This window comes from Pan troglodytes, chromosome 13, assembly GCF_028858775.2.
Source record: "Pan troglodytes isolate AG18354 chromosome 13, NHGRI_mPanTro3-v2.0_pri, whole genome shotgun sequence".
In the NCBI taxonomy this organism is placed as follows: Eukaryota; Metazoa; Chordata; class Mammalia; order Primates; family Hominidae; genus Pan; species Pan troglodytes.
The window spans coordinates 91622928-91648693 of record NC_072411.2 but is presented as its reverse complement, the minus strand read 5'-3'; the positions used below and the strand labels follow the sequence as shown (position 1 = coordinate 91648693).

General features: G+C 38.4%; 1 protein-coding gene across 3 annotated transcripts; it reads left to right on the top strand.

The window, feature by feature from the left end:
- The first annotated feature begins 1464 nt into the window (after positions 1 to 1464).
- On the top strand, positions 1465 to 24220 carry SLC40A1 (solute carrier family 40 member 1). 3 transcript variants are annotated; one of them, XM_001165179.8, is made up of 9 exons: positions 1465 to 1536; positions 4313 to 4457; positions 4995 to 5062; positions 9569 to 9728; positions 11943 to 12058; positions 13067 to 13193; positions 19198 to 19443; positions 20567 to 21208; positions 22618 to 24220. In XM_001165179.8, exons 1-9 carry the CDS (start codon positions 1507 to 1509, stop codon positions 22929 to 22931), a joined length of 1848 nt encoding a protein of 615 aa, XP_001165179.2. In that variant the 5' UTR covers positions 1465 to 1506; the 3' UTR covers positions 22932 to 24220. The 3 variants fall into 3 exon arrangements, with proteins under 3 accessions (XP_001165179.2, XP_016805651.1, XP_016805652.1); XM_016950162.2 differs by lacking the exon at positions 1465 to 1536 and adding an exon at positions 2919 to 3164; XM_016950163.3 differs by lacking the exons at positions 1465 to 1536; positions 4313 to 4457; positions 4995 to 5062 and adding an exon at positions 6506 to 6655.
- Positions 24221 to 25766: the final 1546 nt, after the last annotated feature.

Sequence of the window (25766 nt, the reverse complement as noted above, 5' to 3'; positions counted from 1 at the left end):
CTGGAAACATGAACTATGTCCTAAACAAAACATTAAGGAACTCTGAACTTTTTGACAGCAGCGCAAAAGGCAAACTTCATGAATATAAGTTTATGGCCAGCTTAGTAGGGATCAGCTTCAAGGTGCTGCTTAGAAACAGTGTAGAGTGTCTGAAAAGGAAGATTGAGGACATGAGAATGTGTTAACAGGAACTCTGCTTAGATGGATGAGGTGTTCTGTGCTGTCTTCTGTGAGGGGCTTGCAATCAAACTGCAGTTGAAAAGGGCATCGAGAAGACCAGCTAAAATAACTGAACACTTGGGAAATCCATCCCTGTTTATACAACCTGAGTAAGGCAAGGCTGAGCAGCATCTGGAGAATGTGAAGAGGATACTGTTGTGGTGATACCAAGCATTTGTTTTGCGCTTTAATGAAATCAGACAGAATACAGGAGAACAGACTTGACATTGTAACATGAGAGAGTTAGATTAGACAGCAAAAGTGACTATCCACGGCAAAAGTTAAGAGACTGAAATATTTATTAAATAGAATTTTATGTATTTTCTGGCTGTATATGGAGAAAACTAAACAGTTAACTTAGTTCCATGTTTTAGTTTCCTGTCAGTGTAATGGCCAAGACTTCTCTTTTTTTCTTTCCACAGTCTCTTTCTATTTGATTAAGATCTCCTGAGACTACATTTGGCCTACATTTATCTCAATCAATACCATTATTGAAAAATGGCAAACTTTCCTTTTAAGAATATATATATATTTAATCAAGGTAAAATTTGCATAACATAAAATTCACCACTTGAGCCATTTTGGTGACTTTTATTATTTCACATTGTGGCAAAACCATTGCCACTATCTAGATTCAGACCATTTTCATCACCCCAAAGGGAAACTACATACCCATAAAGCAGTCACTACCTATTCTTCCCTCCTCCCAGGCTCTGAAAACAATCAATATGCTTTCTGTCTCTATGGATTTGCCTTAGGAGTATATTTCTTTTGGAATCTTCTGAATTCTGTATTTAATTTTTCCAACTAGAAACTGTAGACTACTGTGTGTGTGTGTGTGTGTGTGTGTGAGAGAGAGAGAGAGAGAGACAGGAAGCAAGAGAGCACCCCCAATGAGAGCCAGCATTCATAAGAAACTTTGCAAGGTCAAATCTATTTGAAATGTTCAAACAAAATGAAGACCTGGGAGGATATTTATCTTTCAATAGGATGTCTGTAATTTAAAGTAGATGTTGAACTTAAACTTCTCGAGAGCCATTCATTCATATTATAGAAATATAAAACCGTTCTTGAAATTTGCCTGTAACACTGAGAAAGATTTTTGAATGGAAACGTGGCTTTATAGCTCCTAAGATAATGTAAAAAGGTTCACATCCAACAGAAGCACAGTCCTGGATTGGAGCCCTTCCTGTAATAGTTGGTGATAACCTTATTACTTTTTTTCTTCAGAGCAGTGGAATAGTGGCCATTCTTTATTCTGCCTTTGTCCTGGTGAGCACATCTGATATGGCAGAGGAAACTGAGGATGCCTGGCCGGTAAGTGAAAAGGCAACTTAAAAATGAAATGATAAAACCGTTTTTATTTCCCAACCATAAACACTTTAAATGAATTTTAAATAGCCATATACATTTTATTCTGGCTGGGATTTTTAAAAAGTTGGTTAACCTAGTTACAAACTTTAAAACATGTTGAAAATGAATTGGCACATGGTCTTTAGGGTATCTACTATTTTTTGTAAACTGACTTAAAACTTGCATGACTTTCTTAGTTAGATTAAATTGATGGGAATGTTGTATGTTCTGTGTTCTCAAAAACATATATATGACTTTTGGAAGAAATCTTAATTTTCAACTGGTCAAATGTTTTCTCAGAAGGAGGAAGAGCCCGAAGGGTCTTGTGATTAAAGCGGTGCTTTGTAACCTAGCATGTCAAAGCCAAAAGAATTCTGTCATTTTGCACTTTCTGAATAGTTTGAGGATTTTTATTCTATTTTCATTTTCAATTTCTTTCCATTTCATAAGCCCCAACTAACATATCTCAACTATTCTCATTAATTAGGATTTAAGATTCCCCTTCCACAGCTCACTCACTGGTTTTAATGTCATGAACCTTGCTTGTTTTCTTGCCAAAGTATCTTTCCTACTTGCTTCACTACAGTATCCCATTTGTTCTTTATAACATTCTCTCGGTTTTGGCTTCTGGGGACTCCTTGGTGACAATGGAGAACAGAGACTCCATATCACATTTTGAGGTATATGCTGACTTAGCCACTCTTTCCACAAATACTTCTCAAACAGTGTCTACGGGAAGTAATTTTTTTTTTTTTAACCAACCGAACTTTTAAAAAGCCACCTGGAAGTTGGGGACAGCATGACACCCCTTCTTATAATATGTAATAATTAATGTAAAGCACTTGGAGGTCCTTGTTGCTGAGACACACTCTGACAAATGTGCAAACTATCATTATCCTTTGTGCCTTGTTGAGGACCTGTCAAAAAATTCATCTCTAATAAGGGATCGCCATAAAGTGGAGGGGTTTATTTACCAGTTCACTCCTTCACTTTAGTTCACTCATCTGAGTATACTTTGGTTTATTCTCAAGGATGCATGTATAAATGACCCTATTCTCCACGGTTAGCAAACCAAAACCTCTCTAAATTGGGAGAAAGAACTTGAATGTCGTGTGAAAGAAAGGAAAAAAGAGGGCTTGAAAAGGAAAAAAGCAGTGAAAAGCAGTAGTTAAACTGTAACCCCTATCTCTACTCACCAGACCACATCCCAACCGAATCCAGCTGCACCCACCCCGTAGACCTTTGGGGCTCTGATTGAGAGTGCAGATACAGGGCACATACTCATGCGTGGCTCCCTTCACTACTGGGTGTCAGTCTGGCCTGTGCTCAAGGTGTGGCATCTGGTTGGAGTTTCAATATGAAGGATCCACTACCAGGGTTTTCGTGAGATTAAGAAGGGTAAGGTAACCTACTGGCAAAAGGGGCTGGTATGCCCCAGGGGTTGGTTTGGCACAGCAGGATTAAAACGAAGTCAACCAAGGCTAGAGTCTGGTGTTCTTTAGTCATTCACCTCACCCTCCAGGAGGCCACCGAATGGCTTTATCTGGACAGGGACAGATCCAGGGACACAACTGGGATAACCGGTATTCCTGGTAAGCCTGTCACTGGGGCATTTGGAGGTTAGGTGGGGAAGGGACGCGCGCGTGGGGGCGGGATGAGAGGGTACAGAGGGAGAAGGAATGGTGGTGAAGGGCTTGCTGGGGCTGCAGCATCCTCATTCTGTCTCCAGGACGGATTTGGAAGCCCCAGTTTGGGGATACGGGTAGGTCTGTAACTCGCCGCGGGACTTCACCTTTGCAAGCCTCCGTTTGCTCCTCTCAAGAGGGATGGACTCTGATCTTTGCGCCCCCTTCCTGCCCTTTGATTCTGGTTCTTTGAGGGAAGCCCTGCTATGCAGTCCGGGGAAGGAAAGGCATTCTCTGCCGCAGGCGGGCCGGAATGGGACGGCCAGGAAAGCGGCCTCTGTGGCATGAATTATATTTATTTAGATACCTGTATTAAAAATTATTTTCGTTAAAAAAGGAATCCCCACCCACCAAGCTCGCGCTGGAGCTTTGCACTGCGACCGTCCGGCGGTCGCCCTTTCCCTGAACTGCGGGGTAGCCGGTGCGCAGCGCTTTCTTCCAGCACCTGACGCTTAGTTTCGCGCAGAATCTCCCTACGCCGCCCCGCCGGCTCCACGCGCCTTCCTCCTTTTCCCAGCCCCACGGCCGCCCCCCGAGGTTGCCCTCGCGGCTTCCCGGAGAGCAGGAAAACCCGGGGAGTGGAACGGGTCGAGGCGAAGGTCCCCGCAAGCCGTGCAGGGTGTCTGCGGCCGGTTGGACGCTTGCGCCCGGGGCGGGCGACTCCTCCGGGCAAGGGCGCGGGGACGGCCCGGCGCGCAGGGTTGACGGGAGCTCGTCTCGCGCCGCGGGGACGCCCGGGCGGCCCTGAAGGGAACGGGGCGGCCCCAGTCGGAGGTCGCAGGGAGCTCCGCCCCCGACTCGGTATAAGAGCTGGGCCCGGTCCACGGCGGCGGCGGCGGCGGCGGCGGAGAGAGCTGGCTCAGGGCGTCCGCTAGGCTCGGACGACCTGCTGAGCCTCCCAAACCGCTTCCATAAGGCTTTGCCTTTCCAACTTCAGCTACAGTGTTAGCTAAGTTTGGAAAGAAGGAAAAAAGAAAATCCCTGGGCCCCTTTTCTTTTGTTCTTTGCCAAAGTCGTCGTTGTAGTCTTTTTGCCCAAGGCTGTTGTGTTTTTAGAGGTGCTATCTCCAGTTCCTTGCACTCCTGTTAACAAGCACCTCAGCGAGAGCAGCAGCAGCGATAGCAGCCGCAGAAGAGCCAGCGGGGTCGCCTAGTGTCATGACCAGGGCGGGAGATCACAACCGCCAGAGAGGATGCTGTGGTGAGTGTCGTTGACCGAAAGCATATGGTGGAAACCCAGGTGGGGCTTTGGAGACAAGCAACTCTACACGAGTTCTGGAGGAATGTGGCTCTGCTGTGAACCATAGCTTTGTAAAAAGATCCTTTGACTCACATTTGGTGGACGTTAAGGAAGAAAGGAAATTCAGGGTGTGGGAAAAGGGGTTTGCACACAGGCACGGATGGAGTAGATTGGGCAGTTTGGATTGCCTTGTGTAAAAAAGAAACAAAACAAACCAACCAACCAACCCAAAAAAGAATGCTGAAACAAGAGTTTCTTCACTGTATGTGAAATGTGAAGTTGGGCAGTTATTGACTAGGTCAATAACTGAATTTAGTGAATGGTATTAAGTGAACGAAATACATCGGTTCATAGGTAACTTGTTAAAATGTACGTGGTTTGTCCTGCAAAGTAGTTTTTAATAATCGTGTTCTAATGAGATCAAATGGATAAGCATTCTGCCCTCAGCTCATTAAGTGACTACCATCGCTTTTTCTCACCCCGCCGGTGTCTTTGCAGGATCCTTGGCCGACTACCTGACCTCTGCAAAATTCCTTCTCTACCTTGGTCATTCTCTCTCTACTTGGGTAAGTGAGAATGCATAGTCTTACAACACAGTTGCGCAATTTTTATTTCCTTTCGTTCCAGCCAGTTGTATTAAGCCAACTTCCAGTTTTGTCAAGCAGTTAAAGAAATAAATCATCCAAGTACACATGCTTTAATGAAAACGTTATTTACATCGAAGATCTTTCCCCATGAGTGTTAGTTAATGCAACTTAATTATCAGATCATCGTAGTTTATGTAGATAGACAACTATCCAGACAAGATTAACAAGGAAAGGAATATTTGCCTTGCTTTTAAATTGTATGTTGCGTTAGTAGCTTTAGTAAATAGACATATCTGCTACAAAAGATGGATGGATGTCTCATATACCTTCTCTTCTTCACATTTTAAAATATTTTGTTTTCTTTTTTTGTTAAAATTTAGTTCCAGCGTGCAGCACCATGAGAATACAATAGAATGGTAGAGGGACTGACTTAAGCTAATAATAACATTCTAAGATTAATTGAAACATAAATGACCCCCAGAACAAATATCTGAGTGACAAAAATTCTGGTCTTTAAAAATGTTATCTATAGTTAGATAAAGTTTGGGGCAATGGAGGCTATCTTAAAATTAATCATCCAATGAATATCAGCAATGGATTTACAGTTTTCCCTCTGACTTTCTAGGTTGTCCTGGAAAAGACCTAGTGTTTCTGTAGATCTGGGCTCCTAAAATTCTCTCCGAAAAATAATAAACTAGAAGGGTGCTAGATATATGTTTAATGATGATTAGAATCTTTAACATTAAACAATTATTGTTTAAAAGCAATAAATCTGGCTATATTCTGTCCATGGCTCATATGTATTTAAAAAGAATGGAAAGAATTTTGAGAGTAAATTTTTTGAATGTTATTTTCCTTTTAAATTGGAAACTTTTATTGGATCATCCTTAAGACATGGATGGAAACCACTGGAAGAGGAAATCTATACCCAATGCCTTTGAGAAATTGTTAAGCTACATTATTGGTTCTCTAAGAAATAGCAGTTTATAGATGACATTTTAGAAAAGCAAGCTCCTATCTTACCAGAGGCTTACACAGGGATGACTCTGCAAATACATGTAAACAAAGTGGAATTGGTGTGAGTTTGTTTTAATTCCAACAGCTGATGATGCTAAGTAGAAACCTAGTGAAACAACCCTTAATAAATAAAAAGCAATAGTTTGTTCCCCCGGTTTAATTCAGTAAATATTAAGTATTAATAACATGTGATGGAAATAGTATCTGAAATTCTCAGCCTGTGGTCTGGCCTTGCTCTTAGAGGAAGAAGATGCCTCTCTTCCAAATTCTGATTATGGTTTATGTGACCTTTGGTTAATAGGTTAGGAGGTCAGATTTGCCAGAAAACCAGTGGCACCGTGGTTGTTCCAGGAGGATATTTTGTCATGTTCATTAAAAGTCCCACAAGAAAGGTGACACATGCTTATCCCAACTTTACAGTAAGTCAAGCAAAGGAAGTTCTCATGAGAAAGTTGGATTAAACAAACAGCAGCAACTACAATCATATAAGGTTTAGTGGATTTTTACTCCTTTCCACTGCAAAGGAGTGCAAAAGAGGAATGTCTCTAACACTAGGTAATTATACTTTTTATGTTTTTTCTCTTGTGTGGCACTCTGCCTGATTTTATTACAACAAAACATTTATGTTTCTGTATTATGTGTGTGTGTATATATATTATATATATATATGCATTTCCCATCCCACCCTGCCAAATCATGATTTCTTATGCACTGAACATAGGGGCATTAGAGTAGAAGGTTGCCTCAGGTTAGTTTTGTGTGGGGTCGAATGCCTTTTATTTCTGACTTCATTTCTATCTGCCAATGGATCAATGCATTTTACTCTATATTATCAAAATACAAGGTAGTGTAAGAAGTGGATCCTGGCTAGGTGCAGTGGCTCATGCCTGTAATCCTAGCACTTTGGGAGGCTGAGGCAGGAGGATTCCTTGAGCCCAGGAGTCTGAGACCAGCCTGGGCAGCATAGGGAGACTCTGTCTCTGCAAAAAAAAATTTAAAAATTAGCCAGGTGTCATGAGACACACCTGTAGTCCCAGCTACTGAGAGGCTGAGGTGGAAGAATTGCTTGAACCCAGGAGTTTGAAGCTGCAGTGAGCTGTGATCACACCACTACACTCCAGCCTGGACAACAGAATAAGACCCTGTCTCAAAAAAAAAAAAAAAAAAAAAAAAAAAGTGGATACTATTGTCAAAGAGCTTATAATACAATTTAGTATGGGCTTTAAAAAAGATATCTAATAACAAAAAGATGACAGTGTAAGAGAGTGAAAAAGAGGGGCCAGTTGCTTATATCTGATAACATGATCTTACAAACTCTCTCCATGTAAACCCCAATATGTCTGCATTTCTCCAGCCCTCGTTTCCAAGAGGCTCACTTTGCTCATGGAGGCCTTTGTTGCCACCAGCTCCATCCTACTTTATATTTCCTCATAGCAGCACGTGCCCTGTGCTAGATTTGCTTTTGGTCTGTGCTCACTGGAATGTGAGCTGCATGAAAACCTTTTGTGCACTGCTGAAGCTCTAGTGCCTGCAAATGTCGGGTACATAGTAGCCACTTAGTAAGTATTAAGTGGATTGAGGACCATGATCATTGACAGTTATTAGGTTTGCCTTCAGCTCTCAGTCCAGTGGGGGTACATGGACACATAAATAGGTCATCCAAGTTTAGTGAGAATTGGTGGGAAGGCAAGAAATGGAAATAAGGAAGGATGGGCACTTGGTCAATATTTACATAGACTTTACCCAAATATTAGGCTTTTTGTAAACATAGAGTCTGTTGCTTCTTAAAGCCTAAGCCCGTTGGAAATTGGGGTAATGTGAGCAATTTCTTTCTTTCCATCAAAGAGGTGGTATGGCATGCAAGAATAAGCAAGATTCAAAACTTTAATAGCATTTGTCTTGATGTCTTGCTTTAGAGGACTCTAAGACAATTAAAAAATACAATAAGAGTAAAAAAAAAAGAAAGAAACAACAGTATTAGAAAAGTGTTTCTTAACCTGTATGTTAAGAAAGAGAAAACTCGCTGACAGAGGCAACCTATCATTTGGGACATGTGTGTGTTTTTGTCTTTTCCTTGGGAGCTATTCAGAGGAATGGAGATTAGAATAAAGTATCTCCCCTCTCCCTATCCCATTTTATCCTAATCAAATCTAAATTTGCTTTTCAGGTTAAAGATTAAGTAACAGCTCCACCCCCCTGCTGTTGTGACAACTCAAAATTACTCCAGACATTGCCAAATGATCCCCGGGGAGGTGGGGTGGGGGTAGGAGAAGCAAAGTCATCTCTAGTTGAGAACTACTGGTCTACACGAAGTTTTTTGTAAATGATTGCTAACATGCATCAATTTAAGTTTCGAATGTATAAAATTATTATCTTGGCTTCATTAAATTTTTAAAATCATTTGACATACCAGGATAGTATTTGCTTCTAATACATGGATTTTTTCATGAAGATGTTAACAGACTTTGGGAAGAACTAGGAGTAGAAGTATTTCTGTAGGGTCAAATCTATGAGGCCTGGAATTTGGTTTCCTCTAGGGATTCCCAGAGATAAGTTATGATGGAACATGGTTGTCCTCCTTAATGTTAATTTCAGAAGTCAGGGATGGAGCCTAAAATCTCATAATAAGGTCCACTGTAGATTTTTTAAGACATTAATTTGCCTAATTCACTTAAAAGTTTCTGTTAAATCACATTTCATGGTAATGAACTCCAAAATTCCCTATATTCTCCGGAGTTTGTGTGAAGAAATAAGTAGCTTTTTCCCCCTTTCAAAACTCATCTGTATTAAAATGTTAACGTAACTGCTTACTTAGGCATTTAAGTTTATTTCTGACATCACTGTTTATGCAGTGCCAGAATTTGCTGTTACTACTCTCCTCTTTCCGATCGCTCTGCTGTTTTATGACTTTCGAATTATGACTTTATGAAATCTCATAGGTTTTAGGATATTAGACATGAAAGAAACCTTGGAGATCATATGGTCCATTCCCATCATTTTACAAATTGGAAAACTGGCTTTTTCTTGATGCTTAAGGTATACTAATGTTTGTGAACTGTACTGTAATTGATTTCTGGTTCAATAGCAAACTACTTTATGCCTCTGCAATCAAGATAGGCAAATTCCAGGCCCCAGGAGAAACCTGACACACAGGAGAACACGTTTTTGTCTCAAAAAGCCATCTTGGGTCTGGAAACTGCATTTTGTTTCTAGAATGAAAAAGAGAATGTGCGGTTCATTAATATCATGCCTTTTCAAGTTTACTTAATAATTGGGCAAGAATATTTTCCATTATGCTGGGATGAACGTTTTAACATCTGAGCAGTATTCAATCTAAGAGTAATTACTGACTTTGAAAGTCTCATAATGTAGCCAGGAAGTGCCCTTTTGATAAGGAAGCAACTTCCTGAGTACAATAGACTAGAAACGAAAAATATTCCATCAAAACATTTTCTCTTTTCATTTAAGGGAGATCGGATGTGGCACTTTGCAGTGTCTGTGTTTCTGGTAGAGCTCTATGGAAACAGCCTCCTTTTGACAGCAGTCTACGGGCTGGTGGTGGCAGGGTCTGTTCTGGTCCTGGGAGCCATCATCGGTGACTGGGTGGACAAGAATGCTAGACTTAAAGGTGAGTGTTGTTATATAATTAAGCCCTTATATTCATGGGACCAATGCCTGAGCTACCTCTGTAGCAAAGGAAACAACAAACTAGGAGAGAAACAACCAGGGAATGTCTGCATGCCACACTTGAGGGAGGAGGGCTTAGATGGCACCACCTCTGGATGGAGGTTCCCATGGCTCCCACACAAAGTTGGGATGCCTGGACATTGACCTAATAGATTTTTTGTATCTTTGGCTGTTCATAAATTTCATATGTTAATGATTAACCTTGTAGCACTTCTCTGAGAACCATGTTAAACATTAAAAGTTTGCTTAACTCAGGCTTCCTAACTGTATCTTGTACTGGAGTCCCTTTAGTGTGATGTTCCTGAGACAGCCTTAACGTCTGTTCTTTGGTTACTATGTTTCATGTAAGAGTATGTATAAGGGAATTGAAAACTAAGAATAGCTTCAAGGCAGAATAGTTGAGCCTGGATCACAAAGAGCTGAATTATAAATTTTGTAGGGAAAAAGAAGAAATAATAATATATTGATATTTATTCTAAGCATTAGTACTGAAATCATGTCAATTTATACAGGAAAGAAAGTAATTGAGCAATTAAATTTTCCAGTATATAAGGGAAATATGGATGATCATTCAGGGTAAATTTTCTTGAATTGCTCAGTTGATAATGCCAAGACCTGACCATGCCTGACTTAGATGTTGGCAAAAGACTGAGGTTTCATTCTTTCAGTGCGAGATGACTGCTTCTGGACACAGAGCAACAGGCTTATCAAATTCTAGGACTTGATGCTACTAGGAAAATGGTCAAGGTGAACATATTTCTCTTTTTAGAATGAGTAGACCAGAACACATATAGAAAAAAGTTCTGTAATCTAGAAAAAAATTTACTTCTTTGCATCATTATACATAGGAACACAGGAATATTATACATAGAAACTTTTAATCTAATGATTGTTGAGCACTGCAATCATAGATTAGGAAAGAATATTGAATTGGATGAAGAAAAGTGTGGTAGGATAACAATTTCCCACTTATCCTATATAATCAACTCATACATTACTCTTTATGAAAAATGTTTCCTAATACCTCTGGGCTGAGTTTACCATTTCTTCCTCTGTGTTCCCATGAGGCTTTGTTACCACCTCTGCTCTTACACAGATAATAATGATCTGTTCACATATCTTTTCTTCTTCTGGTCTGTAGGGTCCCAAAAGCTAAGAACCTTATTTAGTTGACATCTGATCCTTATCCAGTGAATGAATGCATGAGTGAATGAATGAGTTATATGTTGGGATTTTATATCAGACTGCTTTCAGAAAGCAGTTTATTTTTTCTTGGGTGTTTGATATGACCTTCCAAGCAAGGATGAACTACATTATCCTTGAAGACAAGAGCTGTAATTATCCCTTACATATAGAACTTCATGTTTTCCAAACTGCTTTCATAAGTGTTTTATTTGAGCATCATTATGACCCTATAAAGTAAGGAAGGCAGGTATTACCATTCTCACCTTCTAGACGCAGGCATAAGAGATGTTAGGTATCCTGCCCTAGATCATCTGCCTACTGAGTGGCAGAGAAGAGGCTACCAGGTGTCTTTATCTGTCCTTACTCCAGCGCTTTATCTATATGGGCGCCTCATGTTAAGAGAATTGCCATCTGTGATGGAAGGGGTAGCTTAGAATTTCGTAGCAATGGCAAATAGCATTAGTATGCAAAGAAATACACTGCTGCTTTATTCTTGGCAAATTTTTGTGTGTCTTTTCTATTTAGGTATACCATATTATCAGATTCAGCCTGCCATGTAGGAGGTTGTAGATTTCATAACTTCCTCTTTAACCTCATACATGTTATTGTTTTACCTTAAGCAACAAAGAGCTGAAATGTGGATCATGTCTATATCATACTACAGCTCCGTTTATGTTAAACTTTCAAGAAGATAAACTAAATGAAAATGTAGTCATTATGATAGACTTCAATGAACAGAGAAACTTGTGGTACTTCATCATTTTGGTTGCATATTTACTGGTCTGGTGTGATCCTCTGGGTCGTATTGGGAGTAGTTGAGGCAGGACTGACTTCAGAAAGGTTTTCTTTTTATCTGGTAATAATTAGGTCTGTATATTAATGTATTATAGTAGAACAATTATGTGTGGATAAGAACAGTCTCACTGAGACATTTTGATGTAATGTACACTTTCTCTCTTCCTCTGCACAGTGGCCCAGACCTCGCTGGTGGTACAGAATGTTTCAGTCATCCTGTGTGGAATCATCCTGATGATGGTTTTCTTACATAAACATGAGCTTCTGACCATGTACCATGGATGGGTTCTCGTAAGTTCTCAATGAGATTCTTGATGGCAGAAAATTGAATATCTGGTAGTGGTAAAGGATGAAAATGCTTTGAAGCTATTTTTTTTTTTTTTTGCCAGTGTGACCTTTTAATATTGATTTCTGTGTCTACTGTAATATCCCCTATAGTTTGTTTTGTTGTTGTTTTGCCCACAACAGGCACTCATTAAGTATTGTTTGAATTTAAATTTTGTCCTATTGGTTTTTAATGGCATTTCTAAGAGTTTACTATAGAATTCAGTTGTTTGTTTTCAGCTTTTTAGTGACCTATACTTTGTTTGTGCTATTTAATAAATGTTATCCATATCTATATTAGTCAGTCATAATTGCGTTCCTCCAATAATAATTGTTACTTCTGTTTGGGAATGTCAACCAGATAACTTTTCATGTTGTGATTTCATAAGAGCTTGATGGAAAAGAGGAGAGGGATGGGGTGTGGTATAAACCATGCATTTGGTGTCATATTGAATCTTCTTGTGTATATGTGGATTGATATTATAGAGTTGCAAAGCCAGGTAGGACTTTAGAAATCTTTGAGCCTATTCCCTTCATTTTATTGAAAAAATTAAGACAAAGTGAACGTTAGTTGATTGCCCATTGTCATGCAACTAGAAGGTGTCAGAACTCTGACTTAAATACAGGTGTTTTCAATTCCCCTTCAACATTCTTTTCAAAGGCAATATTTGTGGGAGAAATGTTCAAAACCACCACTGTGTTAACATTTTATAACTGTATTCACCTGACTATTATAATTTTTGTATTATGTGTACTACAGATGATCTAGATGATACAGGTTAGGACATTATGCCCCTGGACTACTGGTATTCATTCAGTTTCATATCTATAACATAAAATGATTTCTTATAAATGAAATTAAAATACTTTTTTTTATCATTCCACCAAAGACTATTTTAAACTGCCTTGTTTAGTGACATATGTACAGTGTGGTAAACTGACATTATAACTCATTTTTTTCTTGTCATTCTTTAGACTTCCTGCTATATCCTGATCATCACTATTGCAAATATTGCAAATTTGGCCAGTACTGCTACTGCAATCACAATCCAAAGGGATTGGATTGTTGTTGTTGCAGGAGAAGACAGAAGCAAACTAGCAAGTAATTTGGCTTTCTCTTTCAATGAAATGAGCATGTTAGGATTCACTTTAAATCGGTGGTGACAAATGAGGCTGTAAGCCTTGTATTTTTGTTCTGGGTATTTTTTAAGAATGATAAATTGAAAGCATACTTTTTTTCTTACCTTATTGTCAGTTTTGGTGCTGATTTATCTCACTGTTACAAAGTTAACTTATAGGATAGCTAACTTCTCTTTTATCCTACACAAACTTGGCAAATGGAATAACTCTTCTTTCCTCTTTTTTTTTTTTAAAAATTCAATCAACTTTCTAAATGTTTATACTTAGAACAGTGCAAATCTGACATGAGATTTTACTGGTCATACCTATGAATGTTATTGCTGGTGCTTATCAGTCATATGGATGTTATTTTTCTCTAAATCAAATGGAAACAATTGTAGGAGAGACTCTAGAAGTTAATTTCTTCCATCTTAAAGTTATAATCTATAATTTTATTACATTATGTACAATGTAATATAATTACTGTTACAAATACCAAAGAAATAGAGGACAGAATATAGTTTTTAAGAAGTTTACCATCTTAGTTGTTCATTGGGAATATAAACAAGTGGTCAAAGAACATCTGAAGAATGCTTACAAAGCAACATGTCCTATTCTGTCAATATTACTTAGGCTCAGAATAACCTCCCTCACTCATTATTGCCTGCCGTCCCCTCATATGACACACAGACACAATTTGGATTGATAATTACACAGGGGAAAGGAGGAAGGGTACACCTCCCTACCTGTCAGATCAGCTGAGTCAACTCTGCTAATCACTGAGAAAATGGGTATAACAAACACATTGCCCAACTGTCCTGACAGACAAGTAAACCATTCTTGATGACTTAAATGGCATATCCCAGGATACAGAAGGCAAGATTATGTGCTGGGGTTAGCAAGCAGCTTTGTTTGGACCATTTGGTTAAAAAAAAAAGAAAGGAGGGGTGAGTGAAGGAGAACAAAGTCTGTGGAAGGTCTAGAAGAAGAATTTGCCTGAATCATCACTTTGTGGGTGCAGTATTATTATTGACTTAGAAATTCCACAGTGATTGATTTAAAGGATGGTGTGTACGTAAGATGAATTTAGCATGTGTGAATCTGTATCACAGGAAATTCCCTCTGGAGCTAAAATCATGATTCTCATTTACTTTTCTTCCTGTGATCATTTATAATGAGGAATAATTTCATGTCTTTTTTGTCACATTGAACTAGATGATAAGGCTTTGTCTTTTTTTGTTTACTTTCTCTTTTTAACAAACTACTTAAAGCATGTAAAATAGATCCATGTTTTAAAATTCAAAGGGTACAAAAGGATATATTTTGACAATAGATCACACATGTATTTGTTGGAATATACTTAGAGAAGAAAGTTGACTTTTACAATGATTATTCTGTGATTTGTGCAGCAGCTATAGATAAAATGAAAATAAAATAAAATTATTTTCTTTCACTTAACTGATTTTAACTAACTCATTTGACTCTGCAAAGTCTGAAATATGAAAAAGAAAGTTAGCCAGAATCTTTAACTTGTCCTAATATATATATATACACACACATATATATACACATATATATACACACATACATATATATATACGTGTATATATATATACATACATATATATACACACATCATATAAATATAACTGCAAACATGCCACATAACTCTGTGGGATTTTTCTATGAAGTGATGTCCAAGAATAACAACAAATATATGACTGGTCGTTTCTCAGCTGTCTGTCTTTATATTATGAATTATTGCAGAGTGGAAGAATCTAGGCTATTCAGTCTTTTTCTAACTTTCTGATGTTTTTCAAGTAGGAAAGGAAGTGAGATGTTTGTTGAACTCTTGTCCACTCTACATTAGCTTTTAGTAAGTGGTGCTCTTTCACATCCAGCCAGCAGTGTGGGCTGGTGGACTAGTGAAGGAAAACTTTCTGCATGTTTCAAAACAGGAAACAGAAACTTCTTTAGTTCTGAAGGTCAGAAAGTATCTAATTGTGGATTTTTTGTGCCATTTCTGCTATTGCAGAGTTAAAGGAGAACAGAGAAAAAGGAGGAGGATAAAGGAAAAACGGGACAAAGAAGGGGGAAAGTACATCTAGAAGGGACTCCCCCTGCTGCCTTGGGTTCCTATGAGGTTGTGTCTCTTATACACAGACCCACCTACTCCAGGCAGGAAGGATTTGTGTTTATGCAGGCTGATTTTTGAGGTTGTGGCAAAGAAACCCAGGTAGGGGCCTAGGCCAGGAAGGCTTCACCTGTTTGTGATATGTGTAGAGGGTGAAAGGGGAGGGGTATGCCCATGAAAAGTAAAAGTTGTGAGCTGGATGCTGATTGCTCCCATTTCCTCATCACAGTGTTTCTTAATTTTAGAGATTGTTTTAAAACTGGAAGCTGTATCACTGAGGGTAAAAGAAAAGGAGGAATTTTCCCTGCCAAGGTTAAAAAGTTTTAGAATTTCAGTGGCATCAGGCCAAAATACAGCAGTCATTATCCAGTTCGGAAAGTTCCAGAAAAGGTGTTTTATTTTTCTCATGAATACTGCTAACCAGTTAACTAATTTAGGTACTTTCTAGGTGCTTGATTTAGTACAGTGTTTTACGATAACATTCTCTTGTGCCACGTTTGAATCTTACTTCCTTTTCCCAGGCTTTTTAACTCCATCTATTGCTTTTTTTCCTCCTCCATTTCTTTTGAGGATCACTCTTTATTAGTATCTTCTGAGATTTTTCTTGCCCATCATGCTAAAAAATAATCTGCCAGTTAGCTTGATCAAGTATGGCAGATAAATTTTGTGTTTGTGTGGTATTGATTAAAAATCGATTTCATATATGAAGTAGACAAAACTGCTAGGAAATTAAAAAAAAAATTTCTTCTATGGATGTAATATACCCATTATAATAGAAGTAGTTATTTAATGTCATGTTCTGTGCCACAGCTGTAGCTGAGAACAGTTAAATTGGAATCAAATCAACACATATTTGTGTGCTTATGTAAGACTAAATATAAATTGGTAAAGAGCGTATATTTGCATATTCATACGACTGATTCTTTTCTAGCCTGCTACCAGTAAGATGATTAAGTCTTTTTTTTTTTTTGAGACGGAGTCTCGCTTTGTCACCCAGGCTGGAGTGCAGTGGCACAATCTCAACTCATTGCAAGCTCTGCCTCCTGGGTTCATGCCATTCTCCTGCCTCAGCCTCCCGAGTAGCTGTGACTACAGGCGCCCGCCACCATGCCCGGCTAATTTTTTTGTATTTTTAGTAGAGACAGGGTTTCACTGTGTTAGCCAGGATGGTCTTGATCTCCTGACCTCGTGATCCACCCGCCTCGGCCTCCCAAAGTGCTGGGATTACAGGCGTGAGCCACTGCACCCGGCCTAAGTCTTTTTTTTTTTTTTTTTTTTTTTTAATTATCCATTCTGCATCAGAAAAATAAAAGCTGTTTTTTAAAACAACATTTCTACTGACACCTACATATTATTAACTTTCTAAGTATAATATAAAAGATGGAAATTGGTGACATTGGGAAGCTCCGTGAGCTCTTAAAAACTGAAGTAGTGAAAGGGTAAGAAATAATTTTAACTAAAATAATTTGTTGTTGTCATTCTGGGACTTTAAGATTCAAATATATGTTTTCTTTAGTTACTTGCTTTTTGGATCCCAATTATTGAGTTATTTGGATAAATTCCACACTTCTTTGTTGGCATATGAGTTGGAAACTTATTAGTTAGTGGGAGGCAGATGGTAGTGAAACCTCTGCGATGGCAGTCAAGTGTAGGATCAATGAAGGCTGCCTTTGCCTCTCAAGTGAAAGGTGAAATATGTCAAAGTTCTCCTGTTATCATATATGCAATATATACTCATAGGGCTAATTGGAAAGCAATTGAGGACCAGGAAGAATTACAGAAGGAATAAAGACAATCTTCTGTTAATGTACTTCTTCATCACGTATTGTTTTTCTGTTAAGGTGACCCAAATGATTGCTTAAGACTTGTCTCACTAATTTTCACTCTGTTCTGTGAGACAGGAAGTGAAAAAGTAGATCACTTTCTTCACTTTCTTTTTGTCCTAAAACTTTTGGTTTTATTTTATTTTAATTAATTTTTTATACTGACACATAATTGTGCTTATTATGGAGTACATAGTGATGTTGTGATGAGATGAGATGGAGATACATCTCCATCATCTCAAACATGTATCATTTCTTTGTGTTGGACATTTTTTTAACTTCCTCTTTATTTATTTTGTCCTCCACTCTGACTCAGGAATACATTCCCGTAGTCAAACTCTAGACTTTGTTATCACCACTAAATTCTCTCCTCCCATAATCTCAGTCTTAGGCATCCATATCTTGAGAAATCACCTTCTGTCTTTCCACCAACTTCTTCACTACCACAGCCTCAACAATCCATGTGGTTGGCACCTACAAACCATTCATTCCACTGCCTTTTCACTGTCCATGACCTCTCTCTTGTCTCTTTCTTACCCAGCTTAAAATTCAAGGCCAGTCATGATTATATGATCATCTCTTGGCATATACCCTCAGCTCAGTTGGCCCCCTCTCGTTTTGTCACTTTTGTTTGGTAAGACTTTGGTTAAATCCAACTTTCCACAGTAGAGCATGGCTGGAAAAAAATGCACGAACTTGCTCAGCATTCTCACTTGAGGTTCAGGGCCACAGAGTTGGTCCTTTCATGCTTCCAGATAATCACACTTTTTTCTCTGATTCTTTCCTTCTCCACTTTCCTAGAGGACCATTCACAGTTGTTTCTCCTCTCTCATCACATGTTCAAGTCCTCCTCCCCCATCCTCACTTTCGTCAATGACCTGGCTTTGTATTTTGCTGAGAAAATGGAATAAATGAGAAGAAAGCTTCCATGTGATTCCACCATCACGTCTCTCTTCCTACCTGTACCTGAAGCCATATATGTGGTCTCTACTCTTGTTACTATTGATGAATTGTGTTCCTGTCTAAGAACAACTCCTTCAGTTATGCGGTAGATTCAGATTACATCCCTTATCTACTGTATCATTCCAGGTAGCACATAATCCTGCTCTAATTTTGCTCTTCTTAAAAATCCCTATCTTTAGCACACTTCCTTCTCTGCTACTCTATTTCTTTGTTCTTTTTGTCAAAACATATCCAAAAGACTTGTCTATTTCCAATTCCATTTTTTGGGCAGTACCTTGCTTTCCATAAGGCCATGGGAAGCATTCACATTGTGCTCCAGGGTATGACTCACTGAAAATACAAATGGTGTCCCCTGGGGTTGGCACCAGTCTCTTAAATCAGCTTTATTCAGGCATTGCCCTTATCGTTCTCCTTTTTTTGAGGTCTCCAGAATCTCTCTTGTGACCAAGCTAGTGTTTCTTTTCAGTGCTTCTCGTTGGTGTGATGCTGTTTTTTTCAGCGAGTCCTCTGACCTCGCCTTATTTAGAACATTCCCCTGAGCACTCTCTGCCCTTTTGCTTCATTACTTTTCACCATAGTATTTAATAAACATCTGACATATGCAGTGTTTGTGTGTGTGTACACACACACACACATATGCTTGTTGATTTATTGTCTTTTCTTTCCTGTGAGAATAGAAACTCTGTGAAGACAGGGAAGAATGTTACTTTTCTTCTTTGTAGTGTTAAGAATTGTTGAGAATAATGACTAGCTTATAATAGGCATTTAAGATATATTTGTTGAAAAAAATGAATGTAGAGTCACTGCTGTATTCATTTTAAAAAGCTATTAGACTGATTTATGCAATTCCAAGGGGATTATCATTTTTGAGGCAAATTTAGTGGGACTTGACCCAAACAACAAATATTTTTCCAACAAAATGCAAAATGTCTTTCTTACAAATGTACTTTTAGAAAACCACATTTTAGGAATCTATACTCTTGGTTTACAGCTTTGTATTGTATAAATGGGCAGTCTCTCTTTGATGGGTTTGCACACTTACCTGCCTCTTTCACCTGCCTCTCTAGATATGAATGCCACAATACGAAGGATTGACCAGTTAACCAACATCTTAGCCCCCATGGCTGTTGGCCAGATTATGACATTTGGCTCCCCAGTCATCGGCTGTGGCTTTATTTCGGGATGGAACTTAGTATCCATGTGCGTGGAGTACGTTCTGCTCTGGAAGGTTTACCAGAAAACCCCAGCTCTAGCTGTGAAAGCTGGTCTTAAAGAAGAGGAAACTGAATTGAAACAGCTGAATTTACACAAAGGTAAACTGAACACAATGATCTCTCCTTTTGTTCTCATGTTCAGACCTTAAATGTTGGTGAAGATCAAAACTATTTTGAATTTGTATCAGGTTTTATTACCAGTGGGGGCCGGATGAGGTTAAATATATCGCTTTGGTAGACGAGGCAAGAGCAGGCTTTTGAGGATCTAGGAAAAAACTCCGGGTTGAATCTGGTGGGGTTGGAATGGGTCCCCTAGCCCTCTTCCTTGATGTGAGCAGTAGTTATAGAGGTTCAATTACTTGAGAGATAGCTGGGCAAAGCTAAGTCATAGGACTGGGAAAAAATGTGGGGAAAAAAAGAGAATGAGAGAATCCCTTGGACTCTGTGAGGAGGGAGTTATGTAGTCATTTGTAGGACAGTGGAAGGGAGTGAGGACACAAAGATGGGTATTTCACTGGAGAAGAGGACACTGGGCTTCTGGGTAAATGGAATCTTTTTATCCAGCTCTGCAGGGTCCCAGAAAATAATATGCTGGTTGTTTTTTGTTTTTTTGAGACAGAGTCTCGCTCTGTTGCCCAGGCTGGAGTGCAGTGGCGCGATCTTGGCTCACTGCAAGCTCTGCCTCCTGGGTTCACGCCATTCTCCTGCCTCAGCCTCCCAAGTAGCTGGGATTGCAGGCACCCACCACCACACTCGGCTAATTTTTTGTATTTTTAGTAGAGACGGGGTTTCACCATGTTAGCCAGGATGGTCTCGATCTCCTGACCTCGTCATCTGCCCACCTCGGCCTCCCAAAGTGCTGGGATTACAGGTGTGAGCCACCGTGCCTGGCCAATACACTGTGTTTTCTTAGACAATTTTTATATTTTACCTGGTGAGTTTTCCTGCTGTTTACTTTGGTGGGAGTATAATTTCTAAGAGCGAGAGAGAGAGAGAGAAAAAAGAGGGATAGATCAATAGTATTTTGTTTATTTAATAAAAATGACACTTGATAATTATTCCTTGGCTGGAATTCTTAGATTATTAGTAAAAGAAAATACATATTACAATGTCTAACCAAGGGTACCCATTGGGAAGGGGAATGGAAAAAAAGTACTATTAATAATTGGCTTTTATTTCTACATGTCCTCCCCAACAAAATAATGGTATCTTTTCTTAACAGATACTGAGCCAAAACCCCTGGAGGGAACTCATCTAATGGGTGTGAAAGACTCTAACATCCATGAGCTTGAACATGAGCAAGAGCCTACTTGTGCCTCCCAGATGGCTGAGCCCTTCCGTACCTTCCGAGATGGATGGGTCTCCTACTACAACCAGCCTGTGTTTCTGGCTGGCATGGGTCTTGCTTTCCTTTATATGACTGTCCTGGGCTTTGACTGCATCACCACAGGGTACGCCTACACTCAGGGACTGAGTGGTTCCATCCTCAGTATTTTGATGGGAGCATCAGCTATAACTGGAATAATGGGAACTGTAGCTTTTACTTGGCTACGTCGAAAATGTGGTTTGGTTCGGACAGGTCTGATCTCAGGATTGGCACAGCTTTCCTGTTTGATCTTGTGTGTGATCTCTGTATTCATGCCTGGAAGCCCCCTGGACTTGTCCGTTTCTCCTTTTGAAGATATCCGATCAAGGTTCATTCAAGGAGAGTCAATTACACCTACCAAGATACCTGAAATTACAACTGAAATATACATGTCTAATGGGTCTAATTCTGCTAATATTGTCCCGGAGACAAGTCCTGAATCTGTGCCCATAATCTCCGTCAGTCTGCTGTTTGCAGGCGTCATTGCTGCTAGAATCGGTAAGAAATCTCTTTTTATATATGAATGAACTAAAGTGTCTTTTTGTAATGTAGGTTCAGAGAATCCATTAATAAATGATCTGAAATGTTCCCTAAATATTAATTTAAGCAAAATCCACTATTACGAAATTTTTATTTTACATATTTATACTTTATATTTATTGTGTTTTATATTTTATTTTATAGTTTCAAAACCTGTATTTGTTTACTTTATTATATACATATACTTAAAACATGGTTCAGGCTTGAAAATAATTTTTTCTAAATGAATATCTTAAATATTACTTGTTTTTTTTGTTGTTGTTGTTGTTTTTGTTTTTTTTTTGAGATCAGGGTCTTGCTCTGTTACCCAGGCTGGAGTGCAGTGGTGCAGTCACAGCTCACTGCAGCCTCGACCTCCTGGGATCAAGCAGTCCTCCTGCCTCAGTCCCCCAAGTAGCTGGGACTACAGCCATGTGCCACCATACCCGGCTAATTTTTGTATGTTTTGTAGAGATGGGGTTTTGCCATGTTGCCGAAGGTGGTCTTGAATTACTGAGCTCAAGTGATTACTTTTTAAATGTAATTTAATTTATAAAATATATTAGCTATATTAATTATACTGCCATCTAGTAGAGTCTTGATATTGCAATAACCTTAACAAAAAAACTGTAGTTTAGAAAATATTCCCATAGGACAACACTAAAAAGGTAATGTTTTTGGCTTTAAAAGAAGATGTGAAAGTGATGAAAAAAATCCTTCAAAGGTCTTCTCTAGCCAATATGTATTTATTATATAGTTTGCCACACAAATGGATTTTATAGCCCTGGAAGGAAACATAAAGACTTCTTACAAAGCAAAATTTAAGTAATAATTAATAGAGTACTGATGAATTATCTCTGAATTCACTCTTGAAATGAAACTGTTTTTATCTTGTGATACAAAACAGTTCATTAGTTTATTGAAGATATTAATTTCCAGGCAAGACAGCTTTATTGTTTGGGCTTTAGAACTCTAGCAGTAATATAACAGTGGTTTAAAGTTTCCTTACACTTTAACCATAACCATTTATTAGGTCATTTGAAACTTAAAAAATACTAGTACTTATACTATAATAGGATTTATTATGTCTCTGATTTCAAAGTTTTGTTTTTGTAGTATGAATAATCACAGAAAAACAGAACTAAGAAGTTTGTAGATTAGACTTCTTTTTGTCTGATGACTGTAAAAATCATTTATTGAGGCCACTAATAACCCAATATTTATTTATGAAAAATAATTCTTAAGGCAAGGCTATGGTATATTTAAGATGACTTAAAGACAGTCAGGCTAAAATGTATATTTTGCATATGTCAACAGATTTTTATCTGTAATTTGAAATGTATGCCTGTAAACTAAAATCTAATCTTTAAAAAAATATTTTATTATAGGTCTTTGGTCCTTTGATTTAACTGTGACACAGTTGCTGCAAGAAAATGTAATTGAATCTGAAAGAGGCATTATAAATGGTGTACAGAACTCCATGAACTATCTTCTTGATCTTCTGCATTTCATCATGGTCATCCTGGCTCCAAATCCTGAAGCTTTTGGCTTGCTCGTATTGATTTCAGTCTCCTTTGTGGCAATGGGCCACATTATGTATTTCCGATTTGCCCAAAATACTCTGGGAAACAAGCTCTTTGCTTGCGGTCCTGATGCAAAAGAAGTTAGGAAGGAAAATCAAGCAAATACATCTGTTGTTTGAGACAGTTTAACTGTTGCTATCCTGTTACTAGATTATATAGAGCACATGTGCTTATTTTGTACTGCAGAATTCCAATAAATGGCTGGGTGTTTTGCTCTGTTTTTACCACAGCTGTGCCTTGAGGACTAAAAGCTGTTTAGGAAACCTAAGTCAGCAGAAATTAACTGATTAATTTCCCTTATGTTGAGGCATGGAAAAAAAATTGGAAAAGAAAAACTCAGTTTAAATACGGAGACTATAATGATAACACTGAATTCCCCTATTTCTCATGAGTAGATACAATCTTACATAAAAGAGTGGTTAGTCACGTGAATTCAGTTATCATTTGACAGATTCTTATCTGTACTAGAATTCAGATATGTCAGTTTTCTGCAAAACTCACTCTTATTCAAGACTAGCTAATTTATTTTTTTGCATCTTAGTTATTTTTAAAAACAAATTCTTCAAGTATGAAGACTAAATTTTGATAACTAATATTATCCTTATTGATCCTATTGATCTTAAGGTATTTACATGTATGTGGAAAAACAAAACACTTAACTAGAATTCTCTAATAAGGTTTATGGTTTAGCTTAAAGAGCACCTTTGTATTTTTATTATCAGATGGGGCAACATATTGTATGAAGCATATGTAGCACTTCACAGCATGGTTATCATGTAAGCTGCAGGTAGAAGCAAAGCTGTAAAGTAGATTTATCACACAATGACTGCATACAGACTTCAAATATGTCAATAGTTTGGTCATAGAACCTAGAAGCCAAAAGCCACACAGAAGGGCAAGAATCCCAATTTAACTCATGTTATCATCATTAGTGATCTGTGTTGTAGAACATGAGGGTGTAAGCCTTCAGCCTGGCAAGTTACATGTAGAAAGCCCACATTTGTGAAGGTTTTGTTTTACAAATCACTTGATTTAACACACTCAGGTAGAATATTTTTATTTTTACTGTTTTATACCCAGAAGTTATTTCTACATTGTTCTACAGCAAGAATATTCATAAAAGTATCCCCTTCAAATGCCTTTGAGAAGAATAGAAGAAAAAAAAGTTTGTATATATTTTAAAAAATTGTTTTAAAAGTCAGTTTGCAACATGTCTGTACCAAGATGGTACTTTGCCTTAACTGTTTATATGCACTTTCATGGAGACTGCAATACGTTGCTATGAGCACTTTCTTTATCCTTGGAGTTTAATCCTTTGCTTCATCTTTCTACAGTATGACATAATGATTTGCTATGTTGTAAAATCTTTGTAAAAAATTTCTATATAAAAATATTTTGAAAATCTTAATTTTTCCTGAATTCTGTTCCCCAATTATTTAACAAGGCTTTTGTTACAGAACATCTGTTTTGGGTAACTTGTTTTTCTCTATAAAGGGCTACAGTGTCATGATTTTTAGTGTTATCTCCCTGTTCATATTTCTAGTTTATGGTGGACTGGATAAAAGTGTAGTAAACATGAGGCCCAGCACTCTTTCTTTGACTTTGAATATGTCACACTAAGCACTTTTAAGTTCTCACTTCTATTTTCCCTTCTGTAAATTGGAAATGATAGTAAAAACAACCCTACCTACCTTTCAACTTTCCTGGTTGAATAAAATAAGAGAAGCCGTGTGGAATTACTTAGTGAACTACAAGACAAGGCAGCGTTTTTACTAGAGGTTGGACCTTAGTAATGACGGGGAGCTGAGGAGAGATGTCTGCTGCCTCTAGAGAGAGTAGAGCCACATTCTACATAAAGGAAACATTTATTGGGGACTTGATCTAAACTGTTATCAGTCCTAAGGATGCAGACTGGACTCAGACATAGTTGATCAGAGCCTCCTTTCCTTTCTCCTAAAATTGAGAACTTGAGAGCATTTGGCATCGCCCTGCAGCTACTGATCTGTTCATGATGTTTGTGCAAACTAGATGCCTCTGTTAGGTTTGGCTGCTGTCTTGAACTGGCTCTCTGCTCCCTCCCACAGGGGTCAAGGCTGGGATTGAAGATCTGTCCTGAATGTTTGCAGCTGTAACTGAAGGCCTATGACCTTGAAAAATGAACAGAACCACATTAGCAAGGGGAGGCCTCAGCTCTTAATATGGGCATTTTGCCATTCTGTGCATCTAGTGAGAGAGGCCCTGTGTAGGAAGAAGAAGCATGGAGTTGAAGAGTTAATAGGAATTTTTACAGCTGTTGCTCTTACCTTTGCAGACTACTGCTCAGAGCAGGAAGAGGAAGGAAGTGGAAAAGAATCACTGCTGGTCTGGACAGCCTTTGTTGTTTACTTCCTCAGACCACAGAAGTAGGGCAGGGGTAGGTGACCTGTGTGGCTGTGTTATGGGGGTGCTTCTAAATAGGGGGTCAAACTCAAATAACTGCAGAGCCAATTAGGTCATTAAAATGAATGAAGTAGATTTGAAATAGGAAAATATTCGTTTTATATGTAATTGCATTTTACAAAAGTATTTAATTTTGTTCCCACTTAAAAACAAATTCATTACATTTTTTTCCTGCTTTTCTCTGTTGCAGGCTTCTTACAGTTATTAAGTTGGTTCTTTCAGCATACACACCCTTTGTTTGCATATTAAACATAGGTAAATCATCTTCATTTCTATAAAGAAATATCCCCCTTTTTTTGAAAATCTGGCTTGCTTGATTTTTTTTCCTTTTTCCCTACCCTTTAAGAAAATAAAAGTGTAAATAAGAAATTACTTTACTGTTTCCCATAAGACAAAAGACAGTACAAGAGGCATGCTAAATGACACATGGCCTTGGCAGTCCTATTGGAGTGGTATTAGGGTATACCCAGGTTAAGGGGACAGCTGTAAGCACTCCCCATTGCCATGCTGGAATG